Source organism: Ranitomeya imitator, chromosome 2 (assembly GCF_032444005.1).
Source record: "Ranitomeya imitator isolate aRanImi1 chromosome 2, aRanImi1.pri, whole genome shotgun sequence".
Lineage (NCBI taxonomy): Eukaryota > Metazoa > Chordata > Amphibia > Anura > Dendrobatidae > Ranitomeya > Ranitomeya imitator.
The window spans coordinates 555,507,305-555,528,134 of NC_091283.1; the positions used below are offsets into that span (position 1 = coordinate 555,507,305).

Below are 20,830 nucleotides of genomic sequence, written 5' to 3' on the forward strand. Positions count from 1 at the left end.
TAACTTTATTCCAATTTTTAAATGTGATTTTATTTTTTCCAGATATATCCTCACATCTATCAAGAGTTACAACACAACCTGTCGATGTATGGAGCATAACCACATGGAGGCTGAGATTAGATATAATTTAGTATTATTTTTTTGGATTGTCTAAAATTATTATTATTTTTTATAAAAAAAAATTTTGTAATTCTGTCATTGCTGTTGGCCAGTACAAAGCCTTAATAAAAGAAATGCATGATAAAAAATAGTGAAGTCTGATAGCCTGTAAAATATATACATGGACATTTGGCAACTTACTAGCACATTGATGTATCGTTTGGAGATGACTTTTGGCTGTAACAGGCCACGAATCTAGCTGAAGGGACATTGGTGGGCGGGGATAGCCTGAAGAAGGTTATGTCCGCGTTACCAGAGTGCAAAATTATTAAGCCACATAATGTTTACAAGCAAAGAGTACAGTGTAACATAAGAGGAGGCTACTATTAGTATATGTACTGCAATATTAAAGCAGGCTTGCTATAAATAAAATACATATAAGTAAAGAGTAAGCCACAATCAAGATGGCGCTGCGGCACGGATGGGAGCCGAGTGCGCATGCGCAAGTGAAAGGTCATTATAGGGGAATTTGGATTGGCCAACAGGCTGTGACTGAGTGCTGTGACGCTGAGACATGCGCAGTAAGGAAAAGGGAACGCCGATAATGGCGTCCTGCGGCCTCCATGTGGTGCGCTCTGTGGGCGGCAGGGGAAGGTAACCTTATAGATATGAAATATTAATAGCACGTGATGAATATATGAAACAATGAATAGAAAGATATACAGAATAAGAGAATCAAAAATCTGTGTGAGGATATATAATTGTATTGTACACCAGCACTATGCACTTTAAAGATTGCACAAAGAATATATTTATATGCACATTTGAATAATAATATATGAAGTAATAACTTTTTGTGAGCAATTATGTAAATGTCTGTAGATTATGACTATAAAAACACTGCTATTGGTACCACTCACTGCTTGAAAAAGGCTCAGTGTGAGCCGAAACGTCGCACAGAGATGTGGGCTGAATAAACCTCACTGTTTTCACTTTGATAAGGATTTGGAGTGCTGCCTTCTTTTGCTTCTACTTATATATTTTTGGGTGGAGGATTGGACTACTCTACCCAGGAGGCCGGGCACCCGCTGGTGAGCTATTGTGCTGTTCCAATTTTACTTTTTATATATATATATATATATATATATATATATATATATATATATATATGCATTTGTGTATAGCAAACTCAGAAATAATGAATGATTAGTATATTATAATAAATTTAAATTTAATTTTACTACGCATGCATAAAATATATTATATATAGTATAATATCAACTCCATAACAACAGGAAAAAGTATATTGAAAAAAATGAAAAAAATTGAAAAAATATATATATTGAAAGAAATATATAGATATTAGTGCCAAAAGACAACATAAGGATTAAAAATATGGATATATACAAATAAAGTGGCAGTGCATATAACAGTGTATATACATGGTATCCACATAAGTGTTCACATGATGTGTATATATAATCGCTTAATAAAGGTGATAAAATATCACTAGGTGTTGTCAATTTTGTTATAGGACAATCTATATGAAAATATTTAGAAAAATTAGTGCAAGGAGACAACACAGGCAAAGAGTGTGGATATACTGAAAATAAAGTGGCAGTGCATATGGCAGTGCAAATAGAATGGCATCCACATTAGTATTCGCTTGATATATACGGATGGACCCTTTAATAAAAAGATGATAAATATGTCTCAAAGTGTTGTCTTAAGCTGAAAGTAATAAGTACCTGTGGAGTGGATAACAAGATGACAGGCTGTCCAGAGGATGCGTCCACCCCGACGCGCGTTTCGGCGAATGCCTATGAACACACTTATGTGGATACTATTTATATACACTGCTATATACACTGCCACTTTATTTGTATATATCCATATTTTTAATCCTTGTGTTGTCTTTTGGCACTAATATCTATATATTTCTTTCAATATATATAATTTTTCAATTTTTTTCATTTTTTTTAATATACTTTTTCCTGTTATTATGGAGTTTACATCATACTATACATAATATATTTTATGCATGCGTAGTAAAATTAAATTTAAATTTATTATAATATACAAATCATTCATTATTACTGAGTTGGTTATACACAAATGCATATATATATATATATATATATACATATATATATATATATATAAATATATATATATAATTTTCTTTCACATATATATTCATGATTTATCTACATTTTGCTGGTCCTTAAGTAGTATGCGTCCCTCTGTTCTGTGTTTTTGTTTCCACCGGCTCCAAATTTTAAATTGATTTATTTAATAAAATTACATTTTAATTACGGTATACTTGGATTTCGTAGTCGATGTTCGTTGCTTTTGCATCAAATATAGTAGTAGTGAAAACCCTTTAAAGACAGTATCTTCTAGTTACAGGTAAATGGTTTGGTTTAGCTGCTTGCTCTAACATCATCTAACCCTAAGTGACACAGATACATAATTGTGGATCTGAACATTTCGTCTAGTAGAGTTGTTCTACTGTATCCTTTGATCAGAAACACAAATTTTCAAAGTTTCATCAACCTCTAAGAATTTCTTTAAATTGATATAAAAAATGCCAGATTATTGGCAAAAGCCTAAAGACTTACCTATGGAAATTTCAAATTTCACAGGTTTATTCCCAATAGTTGGGTCAATCATTGTCACTTCGAATAGTACTCCAAACAGAAGGAATTCTTCCTTAACACCCAGTGCATTCTACAGAACAATGGACATGAACAATTTAGACAGAACCATTATGTTCGATGAGTTGATAAGACACCAAATCTTAGCCAGAAGTAGCATTAGGCCTTTGGGGTCCTCTATCAAGATGAATCTTGAAAAACCTAAAGTTTGAGCGTTGTCCTCTCACGTACCTCTGGCAGGGGAAGAATGTCATCCACTTCTACTTTGACTGCATTAGGCTGCTCTTTGTTCTCCTCCTCTTCTCCTCCTTCAGCACTCTCAGCAGCCACACTTTCTTTCTCTTTTTCCTTTGACTTTTTGCTTTTCTTTTTCATTTTCAGCTTACTAAATGCATTTTTAAGAGCTTGAAGTGGTTTCTTTTCCTGGATATTATTGTTGGTAAAAATCTCTAGGGTCACAGCCATGAGAATACGACCTCGATAGAATATTCCTTCACCAAGACCTTCATTCAAATCCTTGTGCACATCTCTCAAGGTGTAATTTTGTGGAGAGCCATAAAGGTTGACCCAAGCTGGGCCAAATGTTGGATTAAAGCCAGCTAAAAATAACAAATTGTAGATTTAATACCTACATTTGCGAAGCTGATGCATAATAGTTAATTATAAATGTTTGGAAATGGCATGTAATTTTGTTTTGTTTAGACAGTTTCAGTCATTATGATGATTTAAAGGGGTTTTTTCAGTATTAGAAAATTGATGGAATATCCTTAGTTTTGATCAGTGGCGGTCAGGACCAAGAACTTACAGATCTTCAATATCAGAGGCTTAAGGGGAATCTGTTAGCAGGTTTTTTACACCTAATCTGAGGCCAGTATGTTGTGATAACAGAGACCCTGAATCCAGTGATTTGTGAAATACTGGGTTGCTTGCTGTAGTTTTGATAAATTCACAGTTTAGTATCAGGATCTTATCATTAGAGGTCTAGTAAATCTGCTGCCATGTAGTCCTCCATATTCATGACCTTTTTTTAACAATGCCCCCAACACTGAATGGCCAATCAGTGGTGTGGGCGGGGTTATACAGAGCTGGTATTTCTGCAGCAGATAAAACAGAGATTTAATCAAAACCACAGAAAGCAGCCCAGTAAGTGATACATCGCTAATGCTCTCCAAATGCGTTGCGAAAACTGGGTGACAGAGACCCTTAAAATGTTTGGATGATCATAGACTACACTAGAATTAGAGATTTCTATGATCAAAAATTGCTCGTACTTATCAATATTGACAGCAATCTATAATTGTTATATTGTCATTTTGGTCATCTGGTCATCTACTATATAATTGTCAAAGGGTCACTTCCGTCTTTTTGTTGTCTGTCCTTCTGTCTGTATTTCTGTCACGGATATTCATTTGTCTGTCTGTCATGGAAATCCAAGTCGCTGATTGGTCGCGGCAAAACAGCCACGACCAATCAGCGACACGGGCACAGTCCGGAAGAAAATGGCCGCTCCTTACTCCCTGCAGTCAGTGCCCGGCGCCCGCATACTCCCCTCCAGTCACCGCTCAGAAAGGGTTAATGCCGACGGTAACGGACCGCGTTATGCCGCGGGTAACGCACTCTGTAACCACTGCTATTAACCCTGTGTGTCCCCAACTTTTTACTATTGATGCTGCCTATGCGGCATCAATAGTAAAAAAATGTAATGTTAAAAATAATTAAAAAACAAAAAACCTGCTATTCTCACCCTCCGTAGTCCGCCGAGCCGCTCGCGCCGGCCGCCATCTTCCGTTCCTGGCAATGCATTGCGAAATTACTCAGAAGACTTACCAGTCTCGCGAGACCACTAAGTCATCTGGGTAATTTCGTAATGCATCCTGGTAACGGAAGATGGCGACAGCCGCGCGCGTATCGCCGGAGCTTTGGTGGATCCCAGGGGGTGAGTATATAACTCTTTTTTATTTTAATTATTTTTTAACAGGGATATGGTGCCCACACTGCTGTATACTACGTGGGCTGTGTTAAATACCGCGTGGCTGCTATATACTACATAGGCAGTGTTATATACTGCATGGGCTGTGCTACATTTTACGGGGCCACTGTTATATACTGCGTGGGCAGTGTTATATACTACGTGGCTGCTATATACTGTGTGGGCAGTGTTATATACTACATGGCTGCTATATACTGGGTGGGCAGTGTTATATACTACGTGGCTGCTATATACTGCGTGGGCTGTGTTATATACTATGTGTCTGCTAAATACTGCGTGAGCTGTGTTATATACTATGTGGCCACTGTTATATACTGCGTAGGCAGTGTTATATACTATGTGCCTGCTATATACTGCGTAGGCAGTGTTATATACTACGTGGCTGCTATATACTGCGTGGGCTGTGCTATATATTATGTGGCCGCTGTTATATACTGTGTGGGCAGTGTTATATACTACGTGCCTGCTATATACTGTGTGGGCAGTGTTATATACTAGGTGGCTGCTATATACTGCGTGGGCAGTGTTATATACTACATGGCTGCTATATACTGCGTGGGCTGTGCTATATATTACGTGGCCAGTGTTATATACTGCGTGGCCTGTGTTATATACTACATCGCCTGTATTATATACTGCGTGGCTGCTATATACTGTGTGGGCTGTGTTATATATTGCGTGGCCTGTATTAACGCATCGGGTATTCTACAATATGTATAGAGCAGCCACATAGTATATAGCACAGGCCACGTAGTATTTGTCTGCTATATACTACATGGCTCCTATATACTACGTGGCCTGTGCCACGTAGTACAGTCATGGCCAAACGTATTGACACCCCTGAAATTCTGTCTGATAATACTCATTTTCTTCCTGAAAATGATTGCAAACACAAATTATTTGGTATTATTATCTTCATTTAATTTGCCTTAAATGAAAAAACACAAAAGAGAATGAAGCAAAAAGCAAAACATTGATCATTTCACACAAAACTCCAAAAATGGGCCAGACAAAAGTATTGGCACCCTCAGCCTAATACTTGGTTGCACAACCTTTAGCCAAAATAACTGCGACCAACCGCTTCCGGTAGCCATCATTGAGTTTCTTACAATGCTCTGCTGGAATTTTAGACCATTCTTCTTTGGCAAACTGCTCCAGGTCCCTGATATTTGAAAGGTGCCTTCTCCAAACTGCCATTTTTAGATCTCTCCACGGGTGTTCTGTGGGATTCAGGTCTGGAATCATTGCTGGCCATCTTAGAAGTCTCCAGTACTTTCTCTCAAACCATTTTCTAGTGCTTTTTGAAGTGTGTTTTGGGTCATTGTCCTGCTGGAAGACCCATGACCTCTGAGGGAGATCCAGCTTTCTCACACTGGGCCCTACATTATGCTGCAAAATGTGTTGGTAGTCTTCAGACTTCATAATGCCATGCACACGGTCAAGCAGTCTAGTGCCAGAGGTAGCAAAGCAACCCCAAAACATCAGGGAACCTCCGCCATGTTTGACTGTAGGGACCGTGTTCTTTTCTTTGAATGCCTCTTTTTTTCTCCTGTAAACTCTATGTTGATGCCTTTGCCCAAAAAGCTCTACTTTTGTCTCATCTGACCAGAGAACATTCTTCCAAAACGTTTTAGGCTTTTTCAGGTAAGTTTTGGCAAACTCTAGCCTGACTTTTTTATGTCTCGGGATAAGAAGTGGGGTCTTCCTGGGTCTCCTACCATACAGTCCCTGTTCATTCAGATGCCGACAGATAGTACGGGTTGACACTGTTGTACCCTCAGTCTGCAGGGCAGCTTGAACTTCTTTGGATGTTAGTCGAGGTTCTTTATCCAACATCCGCACAATCTTGCGTTGAAATCTCTTGTCAATTTTTCTTTTCCGTCCATATCTAGGGAGGTTAGCCACAGTGCCATGGGCTTTAAACTTCTTGATGACACTGCGCACGGTAGACACAGGAACATTCAGGTCTTTGGAGATGGACTTGTAGCCTTGAGATTGCTCATGCTTCCTCACAATTTGGTTTCTCAAGTCCTCAGACAGTTCTTTGGTCTTCTTTCTTTTCTCCATGCTCAATGTGGTACACATAAGGACACAGGACAGAGGTTGAGTCAACCTTAAACCATGCCAACTGGCTGAAAGTGTGATTTAGTTATTGCCAACACCTGTTAGGTGCCACAGGTAAGTTACAGGTGCTGTTAATTACACAAATTACAGAAGCATCACATGATTTTTCAAACAGTGCCAATACTTTTGTCCACCCTTTTTTATGTTTGGTGTGGAATTATATCCAATTTGGCTTTAGGACAATTCTTTTTGTGTTTTTTCATTTAAGACAAATTAAATGAAGATAATAATACCAAATAATTTGTGCTTGCAATCATTTTCAGGAAGAAACTGAGTATTATCTGACAGAATTGCAGGGGTCTCAATACTTTTGGCCATGACTGTATGTGGCTGCTATATACATACATAAATACATATTCTAGAATACCCGATGCGTTAGAATCGGGCCACCATCTAGTACAGTTTATAAATGCTTAACTTTAAACCAATTATTTTTTGCTACTGTGCGACAATCAGAAATAGCATAGAAAATGATGGGCAACAAAGCCATTCTTGTTTTTAAATTGGCCACATTAATCATTATTCTTTTTTATTTTACAACACTTTCTAAAGTGGCACATTATGTCCTGCCAAAAAGTGCATTACCATAGTCCTGTGGCCATGTACAAAACTAACTTTTGGCAATAGCTAAGCAACAAATCTACATGAAAATATAGTACATACATTTTATGTAAGTTACATTTCACAGATTTTCCCAGTCTCACCATTTTTGCTTGGGTCTGATATTTGCTGAAGATCAATATAATGAGTGGCCAAAGCAACATCTCCAATATGAGCGTCATCTAGTACCTGAATCTTTATTTTACGGACAAGAGGTGGGAAAAGCTCAATGAAGCTGATTTGCTCATTCCATTCAGGTTCATTGGTGTCACTTTCCACAGAGGTTTCTCCCTAAAATGTAAAACCAAAAAATTACCAAGGAAACACTGGAATTGAATGTATTATTTCAGATGCTGACATTCTATGGTCCATTGATGGTAGACAACCCCAAAATGTGTTTTTCAGAGTTCTGTATCAAGGTGTATTAAGATTAGTCATCATAAATGTAATGTTTATATACCTGCTGTCCCGAAAAAATAACTTGAACGTAGGGATCAATGAACACTTTTTTATCTCCCATAATTTTAGAGAAGCTTCCCATAATGCCATCATTCATACTGGGTAGTCCTTCCGCCTTGTAGATTTTAACACTTAATCTTGACCAAGGCCTTTCTGCCGGAATCCTTTTGGGAAGCAGCAAATTCCTAGTGGAAAAAATACAAGTACAATGTTTGTACAAGTTACACGAGTATGGAAAGCATTATGTAAGGGACTGTGAAGGAGCTGCAGAAGGGAATACCACCGTATTTTTCTTCTTCTGGTCCATGGGAGTGGATTCCCACCAATAACATATTCTAACTATAAGCTTTCAATGAACGATCCCAGAAAGGGAGTACTATTCTCTTCCTTCTACTGGCCCATAGAGATCATGAGGGTAGTTCCTCATCAATGAAACTGTAGTGACGGTGTCCCTGCACACTTCCTCCCTCCCCTGGCAGGGATACCAACTCTCTCACTGCTATGGCACCCGCTCCGCACTTTCTGCTCCTCCTGCTGCTGCCTTGGGCCTGCGCATGGCTCACACATCCCAGGGCACTGTGCTTAGAGTGCACGCGAGCTACCTCCTTCCAAACTAGACAGCGAGCGCCATCCCAAAGTATCCCCAGCCAATGGCAAGAGACACTTATTATTATTTAAGGCATCTCTACCTGATGGAAGGTGCCTGAGCAATGTGTTTAGTCAGTAAGCCTGCATGCTTTCTAGGTCCTAGTTTGTGTGTACCCACCAGTACCTGCTAGTTTTATCTAGTACCTGCCTGTACCAGCTTGCTTTGCTTGTTCCTGCTTGTGCCTTCCAGCCATACCTGCCTACACCTGCTGTGCCAATTTGCATACCAGCTGTACCTGCCTGCACCTGCCGTGTCAGTCTGTATATTAGTCATACCTGCCTGCCCCTGTCTTGTCTTCCAGTGTTCCTGCCGTGCTTGCCTGTACTTGACAAGTCCATACATTCTTGGCCAATCCATTTTTCTGACCCTTTGGGGGACAATTGTCGTGTGTCCGAGGTCTGCCCTGGAGTAGCACCTGGTGTCAATTGGGAGCCAAGTCTAACTCAACAATCAGGGTCTCTAGCGAAGAGAGAGGTGTTCACCTAGTCATACCCCTACAGGCTCTCCTTGGGCCATGGACGTTACATGAACTTTGATAACATGTACTAAGTAAGGAAAAGCATTCAATGCAACATCCCAGAAGGGGAGTGCTTCCTTCTTCTGACCCATTGGAGTCGTAGGGGTGGAACTCCACTGATAAAACTTTGAAAGTCTTCAGTGTAATATCCCCAAAGAAAATCTTAGGCATAAGTTTAACTCATGAAAATAAAATGTAAATGACATGATGTTTGATACACTCAAAAATATAATTATTATATACTTATTAACATATTTGACAGATTTATAGTTCACCATTTACTCTCCACAAAAAAAAATTGGATATGTTACATTTCTAGAGAGACATTTTAGAGTTACTATTGAGCTGAACTAGACAAATTGTTCTTACAGGCAATAGAAAATCTTACGTAGTTATTATAACATAGTAACATAGTAACATAGTTAGTAAGGCCGAAAAAAGACATTTGTCCATCCAGTTCAGCCTATATTCCATCATAATAAATACCCAGATCTACGTCCTTCTACAGAACCTAATAATTGTATGATACAATATTGTTCTGCTCCAGGAAGACATCCAGGCCTCTCTTGAACCCCTCGACTGAGTTCGCCATCACCACCTCCTCAGGCAAGCAATTCCAGATTCTCACTGCCCTAACAGTAAAGAATCCTCTTCTATGTTGGTGGAAAAACCTTCTCTCCTCCAGACGCAAAGAATGCCCCCTTGTGCCCGTCACCTTCCTTGGTATAAACAGATCCTCAGCGAGATATTTGTATTGTCCCCTTATATACTTATACATGGTTATTAGATCGCCCCTCAGTCGTCTTTTTTCTAGACTAAATAATCCTAATTTCGCTAATCTATCTGGGTATTGTAGTTCTCCCATCCCCTTTATTAATTTTGTTGCCCTCCTTTGTACTCTCTCTAGTTCCATTATATCCTTCCTGAGCACCGGTGCCCAAAACTGGACACAGTACTCCATGTGCGGTCTAACTAGGGATTTGTACAGAGGCAGTATAATGCTCTCATCATGTGTATCCAGACCTCTTTTAATGCACCCCATGATCCTGTTTGCCTTGGCAGCTGCTGCCTGGCACTGGCTGCTCCAGGTAAGTTTATCATTAACTAGGATCCCCAAGTCCTTCTCCCTGTCAGATTTACCCAGTGGTAACCAGTGGTAATTTACCCAGATTTACCCAGTGGTAATTATAGTAACCCAAGATGATTTCTTATGGTTAATGAGGTATCTATAAATGACACTTACTTTTCCACATCATCATTCTGGCTGCTAGTAGATGGAGGCGCCATCATGGGATCTCCCCTTGTAACTACAGACAAGTTGCATTTTACAAAGCCTTTTATGCCTGCTCGGGTATCCTTTGGATCTGTAATAACTGCCCATTTCTGCAGAAATCTGTGATCTTGGAGGAACAAAAAACATGAAGAAGTTAAACTGTTAAAAGGAAAGCTTTCAAGGAAGAAGAAATTGCTATCATTTAGGTCATTTCTTAAAGGACACCTGTCAATTTTTTATTATTATTATTTATTTATATAGCACCATTAATTCCATGGGTATGAACATGAGAAAGGGGTTACATACAGGGTTATAGATATCGTTTACAGTAAACAGGTTTACAGTGACGGACTGGTACAGAGGGGAGAGGACCCTGTCCTTGCGGACTTACATTCTATGAGATAAAGGGGAAGAGACAGAAGCTAGGTGTGAGGCAGCGGCTCTGGCGGTGGTGAGGCGGCGGCTCTGGCGGTGGTGAGGCGGTGGTGAGGCGGCGGCTCTCTCGGCAATGAGGTGGCGGCTCTGGTGGCGGTGAGGCGGCGGTGAGGCGGCGGCGGCGGCTCTGGTGGCAGTGAGGCGGCGGTGAGGCGGTGGCATGGTTATTGTAGGCTGTAGGCTTTCCTGAAGAGATGGGTTTTCAGGATCCGTCTGAAGGATCCGAGGGTGGTGGATAATCGGACATGTTGAGGCACGGAATTCCAGAGGATGGGGGATATTTATGCTGAGTGAGTGCTAGAAATGACAAGACTACAGATATGATCTGTGACTGCCAGTGAAAATGAAGGATTGTAGGTACTAAGCACTAAGGCCTTAGGCTAGGTTCACACTAGCGTTGCGCCGCCCTGCGTCGGCGACGCAACGCGCGACGCACGTAAAAACGCGCGCAAACGCGCGCAAAAACGCACGCGTTTTGCGACGCGTGCGTCGTTTTTGACGAAAATCGGACGCACAGAAAATGCTACAATGTAGCTTTTTCTTGCGTCCGACGCTAGCGTCGGAAACGACGCACGTGGCAAAAACGCCACCAAAACAACGCACGCGTCCCCTATGTTAAACATAGGGGCGCGTCGCCGCTGCGTCGCCGCTGCGTCGCCGCTGCGTCGCCGGCGCAACAGCGACGCACATTGGCGGAACGCCAATGTGAACGTAGCCTAATGGTGAATAAAGGAGAGATAACAAAGATCAAACTGAGCTTCCCTGTAAATCCCAGCACTGAAGACAGTCTTATTCCACATCCAAGCTCTTTCCCTGACCTTTGGGCCAATTTTTCACTCACTGGATTGCTAAGTGTACAGGTCCTGGGAAGACCTGCACAGGTGTTTGCTAAAGTAGTGGAGGTGATGTTCTACTTTTTTACACTCCAATTGGTTAAATGTGGTTAAATGTATTTTCTATTGATGTACGTTACCTGAAGGGAAAACCCTCTGGGGCTGCAGTTTAGTCTGCACGGGGTTAAGTGTAATGGATGGCCCAGATTATGGGGGGAGCTGAGAGTTTGTACAAAGTTCAGGAAGTGTTGAGCTCAGTTAGAGAAAGGGTGATGAAGTGACAGCATCGGTCACAGGCGATAGGTTGCTAGGGACAGCGTGAGCCAGTGGATTGCCAAAGAACCCTTCCATACGAGTTCATCTGTTGGCCTAGGAACCTCGAGATGGACATTGGGGCCTCTGAGCGCACTAAGCCTGCGCAGCTGTAGGGAAAGATGGACTCAAACACTCAGAGGTGGGAAGTGATGGAAGGGCCCCACATCAGCTGCATGGTCTGCCACTGGCCACAGGTCATTTACAGAAAAACATAAGGAAACACTTATCTCATCTTGGTACCACCCGGGCATTTTACACTTCTACTGTCTCATGTCATATAACCAAAGCAACAACTACCAAAATAGTAGGTAAGACTCGCCATTAAAGGTATATGAAGCAACAAAACATTCCATTAAAACCTAACCTTTATTTAGACATTTTAAAATTATCTATGTAGAGACCAAATCATTGTTACATAGTTATTTACATAGTTACATAGGTTGGAAAAAAGATCTAGTCCATCAAGTTCAACCTTTCTCCACGAATTGTACATTTTGTCACTAATTTAACTATAACCCGCAATGTTATGTGTATCAAGGAAATTGTCCAGCCTTAGTGTATTGTCCATATTGTTGTTTATAACACTACCGTGGTTGATTTAAAGGGAACCTGTCACCCCCAAAATCGAAGGTGAGCTAAGCCCACAGGCATCAGGGGCTTATCTACAGCATTCTGTAATGCTGTAGATAAGCCCCCAATGTATCCTGAAAGATGAGAAAAGGAGGTTAGATTATACTCACCCAGGGGCGGTCCCGGTTCTATTCTGGTCCAATGGGCGTTGCGGTCCAGTCCGGGGCTTCCCATCTTCTTACGATGACGTCCTCTTCTTGTCTTCATGCTGCGGCTCTGGCACAGGCGTACTTTGTCTGCCCTGTTGAGGGCAGAGCAAAGTACTGCAGAGTGCATGCGCCGGAAAAGGTCAGAGATGCCCCGCACCTGCGCACTGCAGTACTTTGCTCTGCCCTCAACAGGGCAGACATAGTAAGCCTGTGCCGGAGCCGCAGCATGAAGACAAGAAGAAGACGTCATCATAAGATGGGAGGCCCCGTACCGGACCGCGACGCCCATCGAACCAGAACAGAACCGGGACCACCCCTGGGTGAGTATAATCTAACCTCTTTTTCTCATCTTTCAGGATACATCGAGGGCTTATCTACAGCATTCCAGAATGCTGTAGATAAGCCCCTGATGCCTGTGGGCTTAGCTCACCTTCAATTTTGGGGGTGACAGGTTCCCTTTAAAAATAAGGTATCAATAGGTGGACGAAAAACGTCCCATTGACATGTGAAATGGAATTGTGCCAATATCTATTTATAACCTGGAAGAGTAGTAATCCCAAAGCCTAATAGTTGAACACTGGGTATTTTTTGACAGACAGGGGCTGTGCAAAAATAATGAGATTATAATACCCCTATATACAGTGTATTCAAAAATAGATATATATAAATTACCATGGGGTTATACAGAAACCAACAGTTGTTGGAAAGAATACCCCTAATAGCAGACTGACAATTCATTTAATCATTCTCATACAATTATGGTGCATAAGACGGTATGAAAAATTAAATCATATTACCAATTTCTTTCAATAAGTGTTTAAAAATGCAAATTAGTAAGATCTCACCTCAATATTTCGTATCAGGACAACTAGTCAGTAAGGGAACTTTGAATCATGTCCATTAGGAGATGGTTAGAAATCAATGCTGCCAACTATATGACCTTGTGTCCCCAGTACTTCTGCCCTTACAAGTATCCTATAGGGTACTGCTCGCTGTATAGGTTACAGACAACCAGGGCTGTGTATCAGAAGCTGCTTGTTTCCTAGGCAAGGAGTGAATGCCTGCAAGCTTTTTTCTTTAGAGCTGGCAAGCTTTTCTCGGAAGCTGGCCGTATCTCTAATTCTGGCCCGCTTCAGTGCTCCTCTGATGCTGCAGAGGTACAGTAACACTACCTCTGCTAGCAGCAAAGTAGAGCACATAGTTTGGGCCACTGGCACAACCATGCTACAGCCTCAACAGTCAATTACAAGTTAGAAGGCAGATCAGTGGTTCATTCCTAAACAGCAAACACGAGAAAATACATTTAAGGGTTTCCTATTTGAAGTGTATTGTGACGATGATGTATATCTCACCATTTACTGATACCATAAAGACAAGGGGCAAGATTTATCAACGCAGGGCCAGTATTATTGCATATAAAGTTTTGAAATGTCACAATTTTGGCGCAACTGGAAGCTGCACTAAAATTATGCTACTTTTGCCTTTTTTACACCATTTTCACCCAGCTCCAACAAAGTGAACAGAACCGCGGTGGTATGGGGTCATGGCAACCACTTCTCATCAAATTCATGATGTGTGGCAGCATTTGCTATGCCACAAACATTACTCCGTCAGGGGCAGGAGTAGAATTTGTAGCTAGGTGCACACAGAGGTGCATGCTACTCATCCGACATTCATGATTCATGAAGAGTAGTGTTGAGCATTCCGATACCGCAAGTATCGGGTATCGGCCGATATTTGCGGTATCGGAATTCCGATACCAAATTCCGATACTTCCCGCGTATCGGATACCGGAATCGGAAGTTCCCAGAATTCAAACTGAACGCAGCAGCCAATGAGGAATGATTGGAAGTGTGGGCACATCCTGTTTAGCATGGTGGGCATGTAAGTACTGGCAAGGCTGGGATTGGCTGCTGAAATGATGTCACTCTGCACTATAAAAAACGCTGCCGCCATTTTGCGCTCACTCTGCTGTGATTTCAGTTAGGGACAGGACGCTGTGTTCTAACTGAGGGCCAGTCGAGCTAGCTAATTGCTTTATTTTCCTTTCCAAAGGCTAATTTAGCAAAACGCTGTGTGTTCTTCACTGTTCACCTTGCTCTTGCCTTGCAGCGCTGTTTTAACAGCGTTCTGCAAGGTCTCTGTGTGTGTGTGTGTGTGTGCAGCTCACTCTGTAGTCTGTGTGCAGCCATATACCCGGTTGTATTCAGCTCAGGGGGGGTTCACACTGCCTCACACAGTTGTCCTTTTTTGCTCTTAGTGCAGCCTGCTGCACATTTTTTCTCAAATTTCATATTAGTGTTTTTCCACCAGTCTCCAGCTCTATTGTGGAAAAACACTACATAGGATAACCTAGAGGAGGGTTTTTTGGCCTTGCAGCGCCGTTTACGGCTGTCTGCACGGTCTCCGTGTGAGCCCAGCTCGCCCTGTAGTCTGTGTGCAGCCATAGCCGGTTGGATTCAGCTCAGGGTTCATTACTGGCTCATACCTAGAGAAAAATTTTACTTTTTTTCAAATAGTGCAGCCTGTTTAAAATTTGAAAAAAAAAAATCCTATTAGTGTCTTTCCACTCGTATCCAGCTAAATAGTGGAAAAACACTATATAGGATAACCTAGAGGAGGGTTTTTTGGCCTTGCAGCGCCGTTTACGGCTGTCTGCACGGTCTCTGTGTAAGCGCAGCTCGCCCTGTAGTCTGTGTGCAGCCATAGCCGGTTGGATTCAGCTCAGGGTGCGTTACTGCCTCATACCTTGAAAAACAATTTCCTTTTTTTCAAATAGTGCAGCCAGTTTAAAATTTGAAAAAAAAAATTCCTATTAGTGTCTTTCCACTCGTATGCAGCTAAATAGTGGAAAAACACTATATAGGATAACCTAGAGGAGGGTTTTTTGGCCTTGCAGCGCCGTTTACGGCTGTCTGCACGGTCTCCGTGTGAGCCCAGCTCGCCCTGTAGTCTGTGTGCAGCCATAGCCGGTTGGATTCAGCTCAGGGTTCGTTACTGGCTCATACCTTGAGAAAAATTTTCCTTTTTTTCAAATAGTGCAGCCTGTTTAAAATTTGAAAAAAAAAATTCCTATTAGTGTCTTTCCACTCGTATCCAGCTAAATAGTGGAAAAACACTATATAGGATAACCTAGAGGAGGGTTTGTTGGCCTTGCAGCGCCGTTTACGGCTGTCTGCACGGTCTCTGTGTGAGCGCAGCTCGCCCTGTAGTCTGTGTGCAGCCATAGCCGGTTGGATTCAGCTCAGGGTGCGTTACTGCCTCATACCTTGAAAAACAATTTCCTTTTTTTCAAATAGTGCAGCCAGTTAAAAATTTGAAAAAAAAAATTCCTATTAGTGTCTTTCCACTCGTATCCAGCTAAATAGTGGAAAAACACTATATAGGATAACCGAGAGGAGGGTTTTTTGGCCTTGCAGCGCCGTTTACGGCTGTCTGCACGGTCTCCGTGTGATTTAAACTAGCTCTGTAGCCCGATCTGCACCAAAAAAAAAGTTACGTTCACCAAACACAACTTAACACTTGTGTAGGCCACATTTGAAAAATAATAAAGTTTAGTCCACAATTTACAACATTAGTGTTTCTTACACCTGTTAGGAGGAGCATTTCAGGAATAAGCACACTAAGGCCTTAGTACTTTTCTGCTTATCTTTATCTGTCAACCAAGATGAAGAGGGCAGGGAGTAAGGCACGTGGGCGTGGGCGCGGAGCAGGGAGAGGCGCAGGGAGAGGACGTGGTGATTCTGTGCCTGCTGCGGGCGCCGGTGACTCGTCGTCACTCAGTTTCAGCAGGGAACAGTCCTTCATGCGCAGCTTTGTCGGAGAGCGCCGTGCACCGCTGCTGCGTGAAGACCAAATTGAAGCCGTTGTCGGGTGGATGGCAGCTAACGCCTCGGCATCGACTTCAGTTAGTGCCACATCCTCTCAGGCACAGAGCACTGGAAAGCAGCCATCTGTCTCTTCACCACCTGCCAAATTGGCCAGGCAGTCAGAGAGCCCAGGACAGGAGCCGTCTCTACTTCTGTTCTCTGAATCTCTTGGCTTGGAAACAGGGGGCCAGCCAAGCAGCTTTGGAGAAATGGAAGAAGAGGCAGTGTGCAGTGATGCCCAACAGCTTTTTCTCTCTGACTCTGAAGAGGCAGGTGGGCCAGTGCCTCCGGTGACCACAGCGCAGTACGCATCTGATGATGAAACTCAGGTGCCGCTTTCTGATGTGTACTGTGCTGCCGAGACTACCCAGGAGGAGCAGTTGGTGGCAGAGGGTAGTGGAGATGATGAGGTCCTTGACCCATCGTGGCGTGAGGAACAGGAAGGTGGTGGGAGCAGCTCTGAGGAAGAGCTTCCCCTTACGGGCCAAAGAGGGAGAGGGAGGGGGAAGACTGCGGAGCCTGTAGCCTCCACTTTGGCACCCGTTAGGAGCCTGTCTCTTTCCAAAGCCAAAAAGGGCGCTCCCAAGACTTGCAGTGCCTGGTCCTTTTTTGACACAGTTGCAGATGACATTTGTTTTGTCAAATGCAAGCTGTGTCATCAGAAAGTAAAAAGAGGTAAAAGTGTCAGCAACCTCAATACCACAAATATGTGGAAACATGTGCGGAACAGGCACGCGGTGGAGTTACAGAAACACAGTGAAGACGTAGGCCAACCAACAGCGGCAGCTACCACCTCTTCATCTCGTGTTGCCTCTTCCTCCACTGTTGTCCAGAGACCTAGTGTAATTCCACCCACAGCACCACCTTCCCAGTCATCCTCACACTCCCAGTCTACTCTACAGCTATCGGTAGTCCAGGCATGGGAGAAAAGGCGGGCATTCTCGGCCAACCACCCCCGAGCACAGGCTCTGAATGCAGGCATTGCCAAACTGTTGTCCCTGGAAATGCTCTCGTTCAGGCTGGTGGAGACTGACAGCTTCCGTGACTTGATGGCATTGGCAGTCCCACAGTACAAGGTGCCCAGCCGCTTTTACTTCAGCAGGCAGGCTGTCCCTGCCCTGCACAGGCATGTTGAGGCAAACATAAAACATTGGCTACTGAACGCCGTCAGTAGCAAGGTCCACCTCACCACCGATGCGTGGACTAGTCAGCATGGACAGGGGCGATATGTTTCCCTCACTGCCCATTGGGTTAATGTTGTTGAGCCAGGTACAGATCGTGCGAGTGGCGCAGGACGTGTCCTGCCCACTCCAAGGATTGCAGGAATCCAGTCTGTACGCATCGACTCCTCCTCTTACACCAGTTCCTCTGATTCCTCTCTGCAGGATCCGTCACAGTCCACCTCCACATGGACCCGTGAACGTTTACCTATGACCGACATGAGCACAGCCGTGGCCAAACGTCAGCAGGCCGTCTTGAAACTAGTTTCATTGGGGCATCGAAGCCACACAGCGCAGGAGCTCTGGAATGCCATCAAGCAGGAGAGCGATGTGTGGTTACTGCCAGCGAATCTCCAGCCAGGCATGGTAGTGTGTGACAATGGCCGAAATCTGGTGGCAGCTTTGGCCCTTGGCAACCTCACTCACATCCCATGTCTGGCACATGTGCTCAATTTGGTTGTGTAGAGTTTTCTGAGGGACTATCCGGATCTTGATGCCCTGCTGCACAAGGTCCGCCTAGAGTGTGCTCACTTGCGGCGTTCCAGCTTGGCCAGATCCCACATTGCTGCTCTGCAGCGCCGATTCCGCCTTCCGGAACACCGCATCATATGTGACCTACCTACCCGGTGGAATTCCACGTTACATATGTTGGAGCGGTTGTGTGAGCAGCAGCAAGCAGTTATGGAGTACCAGCTGCATCAGGCGCAAAGAAGTCGCAGTCAGCGCCGATCAGATGTCACAACCACAGAGTGGGCCACTATGAAGGACGTCTGCCAGGTTTTGCGTCCTTTTGATTATTCCACGCTGTTGGCAAGTGCAGATGATGCACTAGTCAGCATGACTGTCCCCCTTATCTGCCTGCTTCAGCAAACTTTGCAAGGGTTAAGGGATGATGTGGTGGAAGAGGTGGAGGATGAGGAGTCCCCTTTTCCATCAGCTTCTGGAGAGTCAGCGCCACGTGGTTCCTCACAAAGGGGTACGCAGGGGCCAATTTGTGAGGAGGATGAGGAGGAGTCAATGGAGGAGGAAGAGCTCCGTCCAGAGGAGGGACCGACACAATTGTCCAGTGGTCAGTGTGTACAGCGAGGGTGGGGTGATGACGAGCGGGCAGAGATCATGTCTCAAGCAGGGGACAGCGTTTCTGGGTCAGTTGGCACTCTGCAGCACATGGTGGATTTCATGCTGCAGTGCCTGAGAAACGACCGCCGCATCGACCACATTCTCAACATGCCTGATTATTGGGTGTTCACCCTCCTCGATCCTCGCTACCGGGACAACGTCCAAAACCTCATCCCTGCGTTGACCCGGGAGCGTTAATTGCGGGAGTACCACGACACACTGGTGAATTCCATCATCTTCTCCTGTCCAACTGAGAGGAGTGCTGCTAGTGCTTTATAAAGCAGCTCAGTGCGTCGAGGCAGTGGGGGAGGCTCTGCCCAAAGAGGGAGCAGAAGCAGTGCCTCTGCCCAAGGCAAGCCCAGTATGGCACAACTCTGGCACACTTTTGTGTGCCCGCCCCAAATGTCTACACCATCACCGGCGGCTCCAGTCAGCAGGAGGCAACGGTTCCATCAGATGGTGACAGACTACATGGCTTGCCCTCTTACTGTACTCCCAGACGGCTCTTCCCCGTTCAAGTTTTGGGTCTCTAAGCTGGATACATGGCCAGAGCTAAGCCAGTATGCATTGGAGGTGCTGGCTTGCCCTGCGGCTAGTGTCTTATCGGAACGTGTCTTTAGTGCCGCAGGTGGTGTACTAACAGACCGTCGCATGCGACTATCCTCCGATAACGTTGACCGGCTTACTTTCCTGAAAATGAACCAGGTCTGGATCTCGCAGGAATTTGCCACTCCTCTGCCTGATTAAGTAATTGGGTGTCATCCAGGTCTCCTGCTGTGTTCATCTTTCTACCACCTGAACTGCTATTCCTGGGCTCCAACACCGCCAGTTGCGGCTCAGAAGTGCAGGCTGCACAGTAAAAACATACGACCCAGTGTTATTGGGTTTCAGTAATGTCAGCTGAGCCCCAGCTGTGTAGCCGGCAATGTGTCCTGCGACCGCCACGCTGGCACAACAACCTAAATGTAAGGGAACCTGTCCCCCCCCCCGTCGTTTGTTACTGAAAGAGCCATCTTGTGCAGCAGTAATGCTGCACAAGGAAAAGGTAGCTCTTTTTTTTTAGCTCCTTGCACACGCAGAACTTAACACTTATAAAATGTGTTCACTGATACCGTTATACCGTCCCGGAGCTGGGACTTTCCTTCGTAATGTGACGCAGCACAGCCGTCATTCCTACCCCCTTGGTGCCATGCGCTGCCTCCTCAGCGTTGTTTTAAGCTGTCACGGAGCCTGCGCTGTTCTGTTATCCCTTGGGCATGCCCTATTTGCGCTGCCTGTCTTCTGACATAATTTGGTGTCAGGCTGGCTGCGCCTGTGCGGCCGCGCTGCCCGAGATCCCGCCTCGCAGTGTCTTCTGATTGAGTCACACTGCGGGCCTGGGATCCATGGGCATGCGCAGTGCATATCTTCCCCTCGGGCTCTCGCTCATTTCCCTCCGCCTTCTTTAGACTGTGCGCCGTCAGCTGATCCCTAGCATGCCACGGCCGTGACACCGCACAGTCTGAAGAAGAGGGAAGGAGGGGAGTGAGAGTCGAGGTTATGCACTGTGCATGCCCATGGTTCCAAGGCCCGCAGTGGGATTACGTTAGACGAGACAGCGAGGTGGGATCTGGAGCAGCGTGGACGCACAGGCACTGACAGCCTGACACCAAATTATGTCAGAAGACAGGCAGCGCTAATTGGGCATGGCCAAGGGCTAACAGAACAGCGCAGGCTCCGTGACAGCTTAAAACAACGCTGAGGAGGCAGCGCACGGCACCAAGGGGATAGGAATGACAGCTGTGCTGTGTCCCATTACGAAGGAAATTCGCACCTCCGGAACGGTTTAACGGTATAAAGGGACACATTTTTAGTGTTTACTTCGGTGTTTGCAAGGAGCATAATTAAAAGAG

The 20,830-nt window shown here is 44.4% G+C and overlaps 1 protein-coding gene across 1 annotated transcript in view; it reads right to left on the reverse strand.

Annotated features, from left to right (window-relative positions):
• The window catches only part of LOC138664937 (fer-1-like protein 4), a 355,430-nt gene that overhangs the window by 177,494 nt on the left and 157,106 nt on the right, over window positions 1-20,830 (reverse strand). The window contains exons 12-16 of the mRNA XM_069751990.1: window positions 10,339-10,495; window positions 7,931-8,114; window positions 7,575-7,761; window positions 2,988-3,355; window positions 2,721-2,829 (exon numbers count right to left, since the gene is read on the reverse strand). Coding sequence (XP_069608091.1) covers window positions 2,721-2,829; window positions 2,988-3,355; window positions 7,575-7,761; window positions 7,931-8,114; window positions 10,339-10,495 — 1,005 coding nt within the window. The remainder of the gene's footprint in view (window positions 1-2,720; window positions 2,830-2,987; window positions 3,356-7,574; window positions 7,762-7,930; window positions 8,115-10,338; window positions 10,496-20,830) is intronic.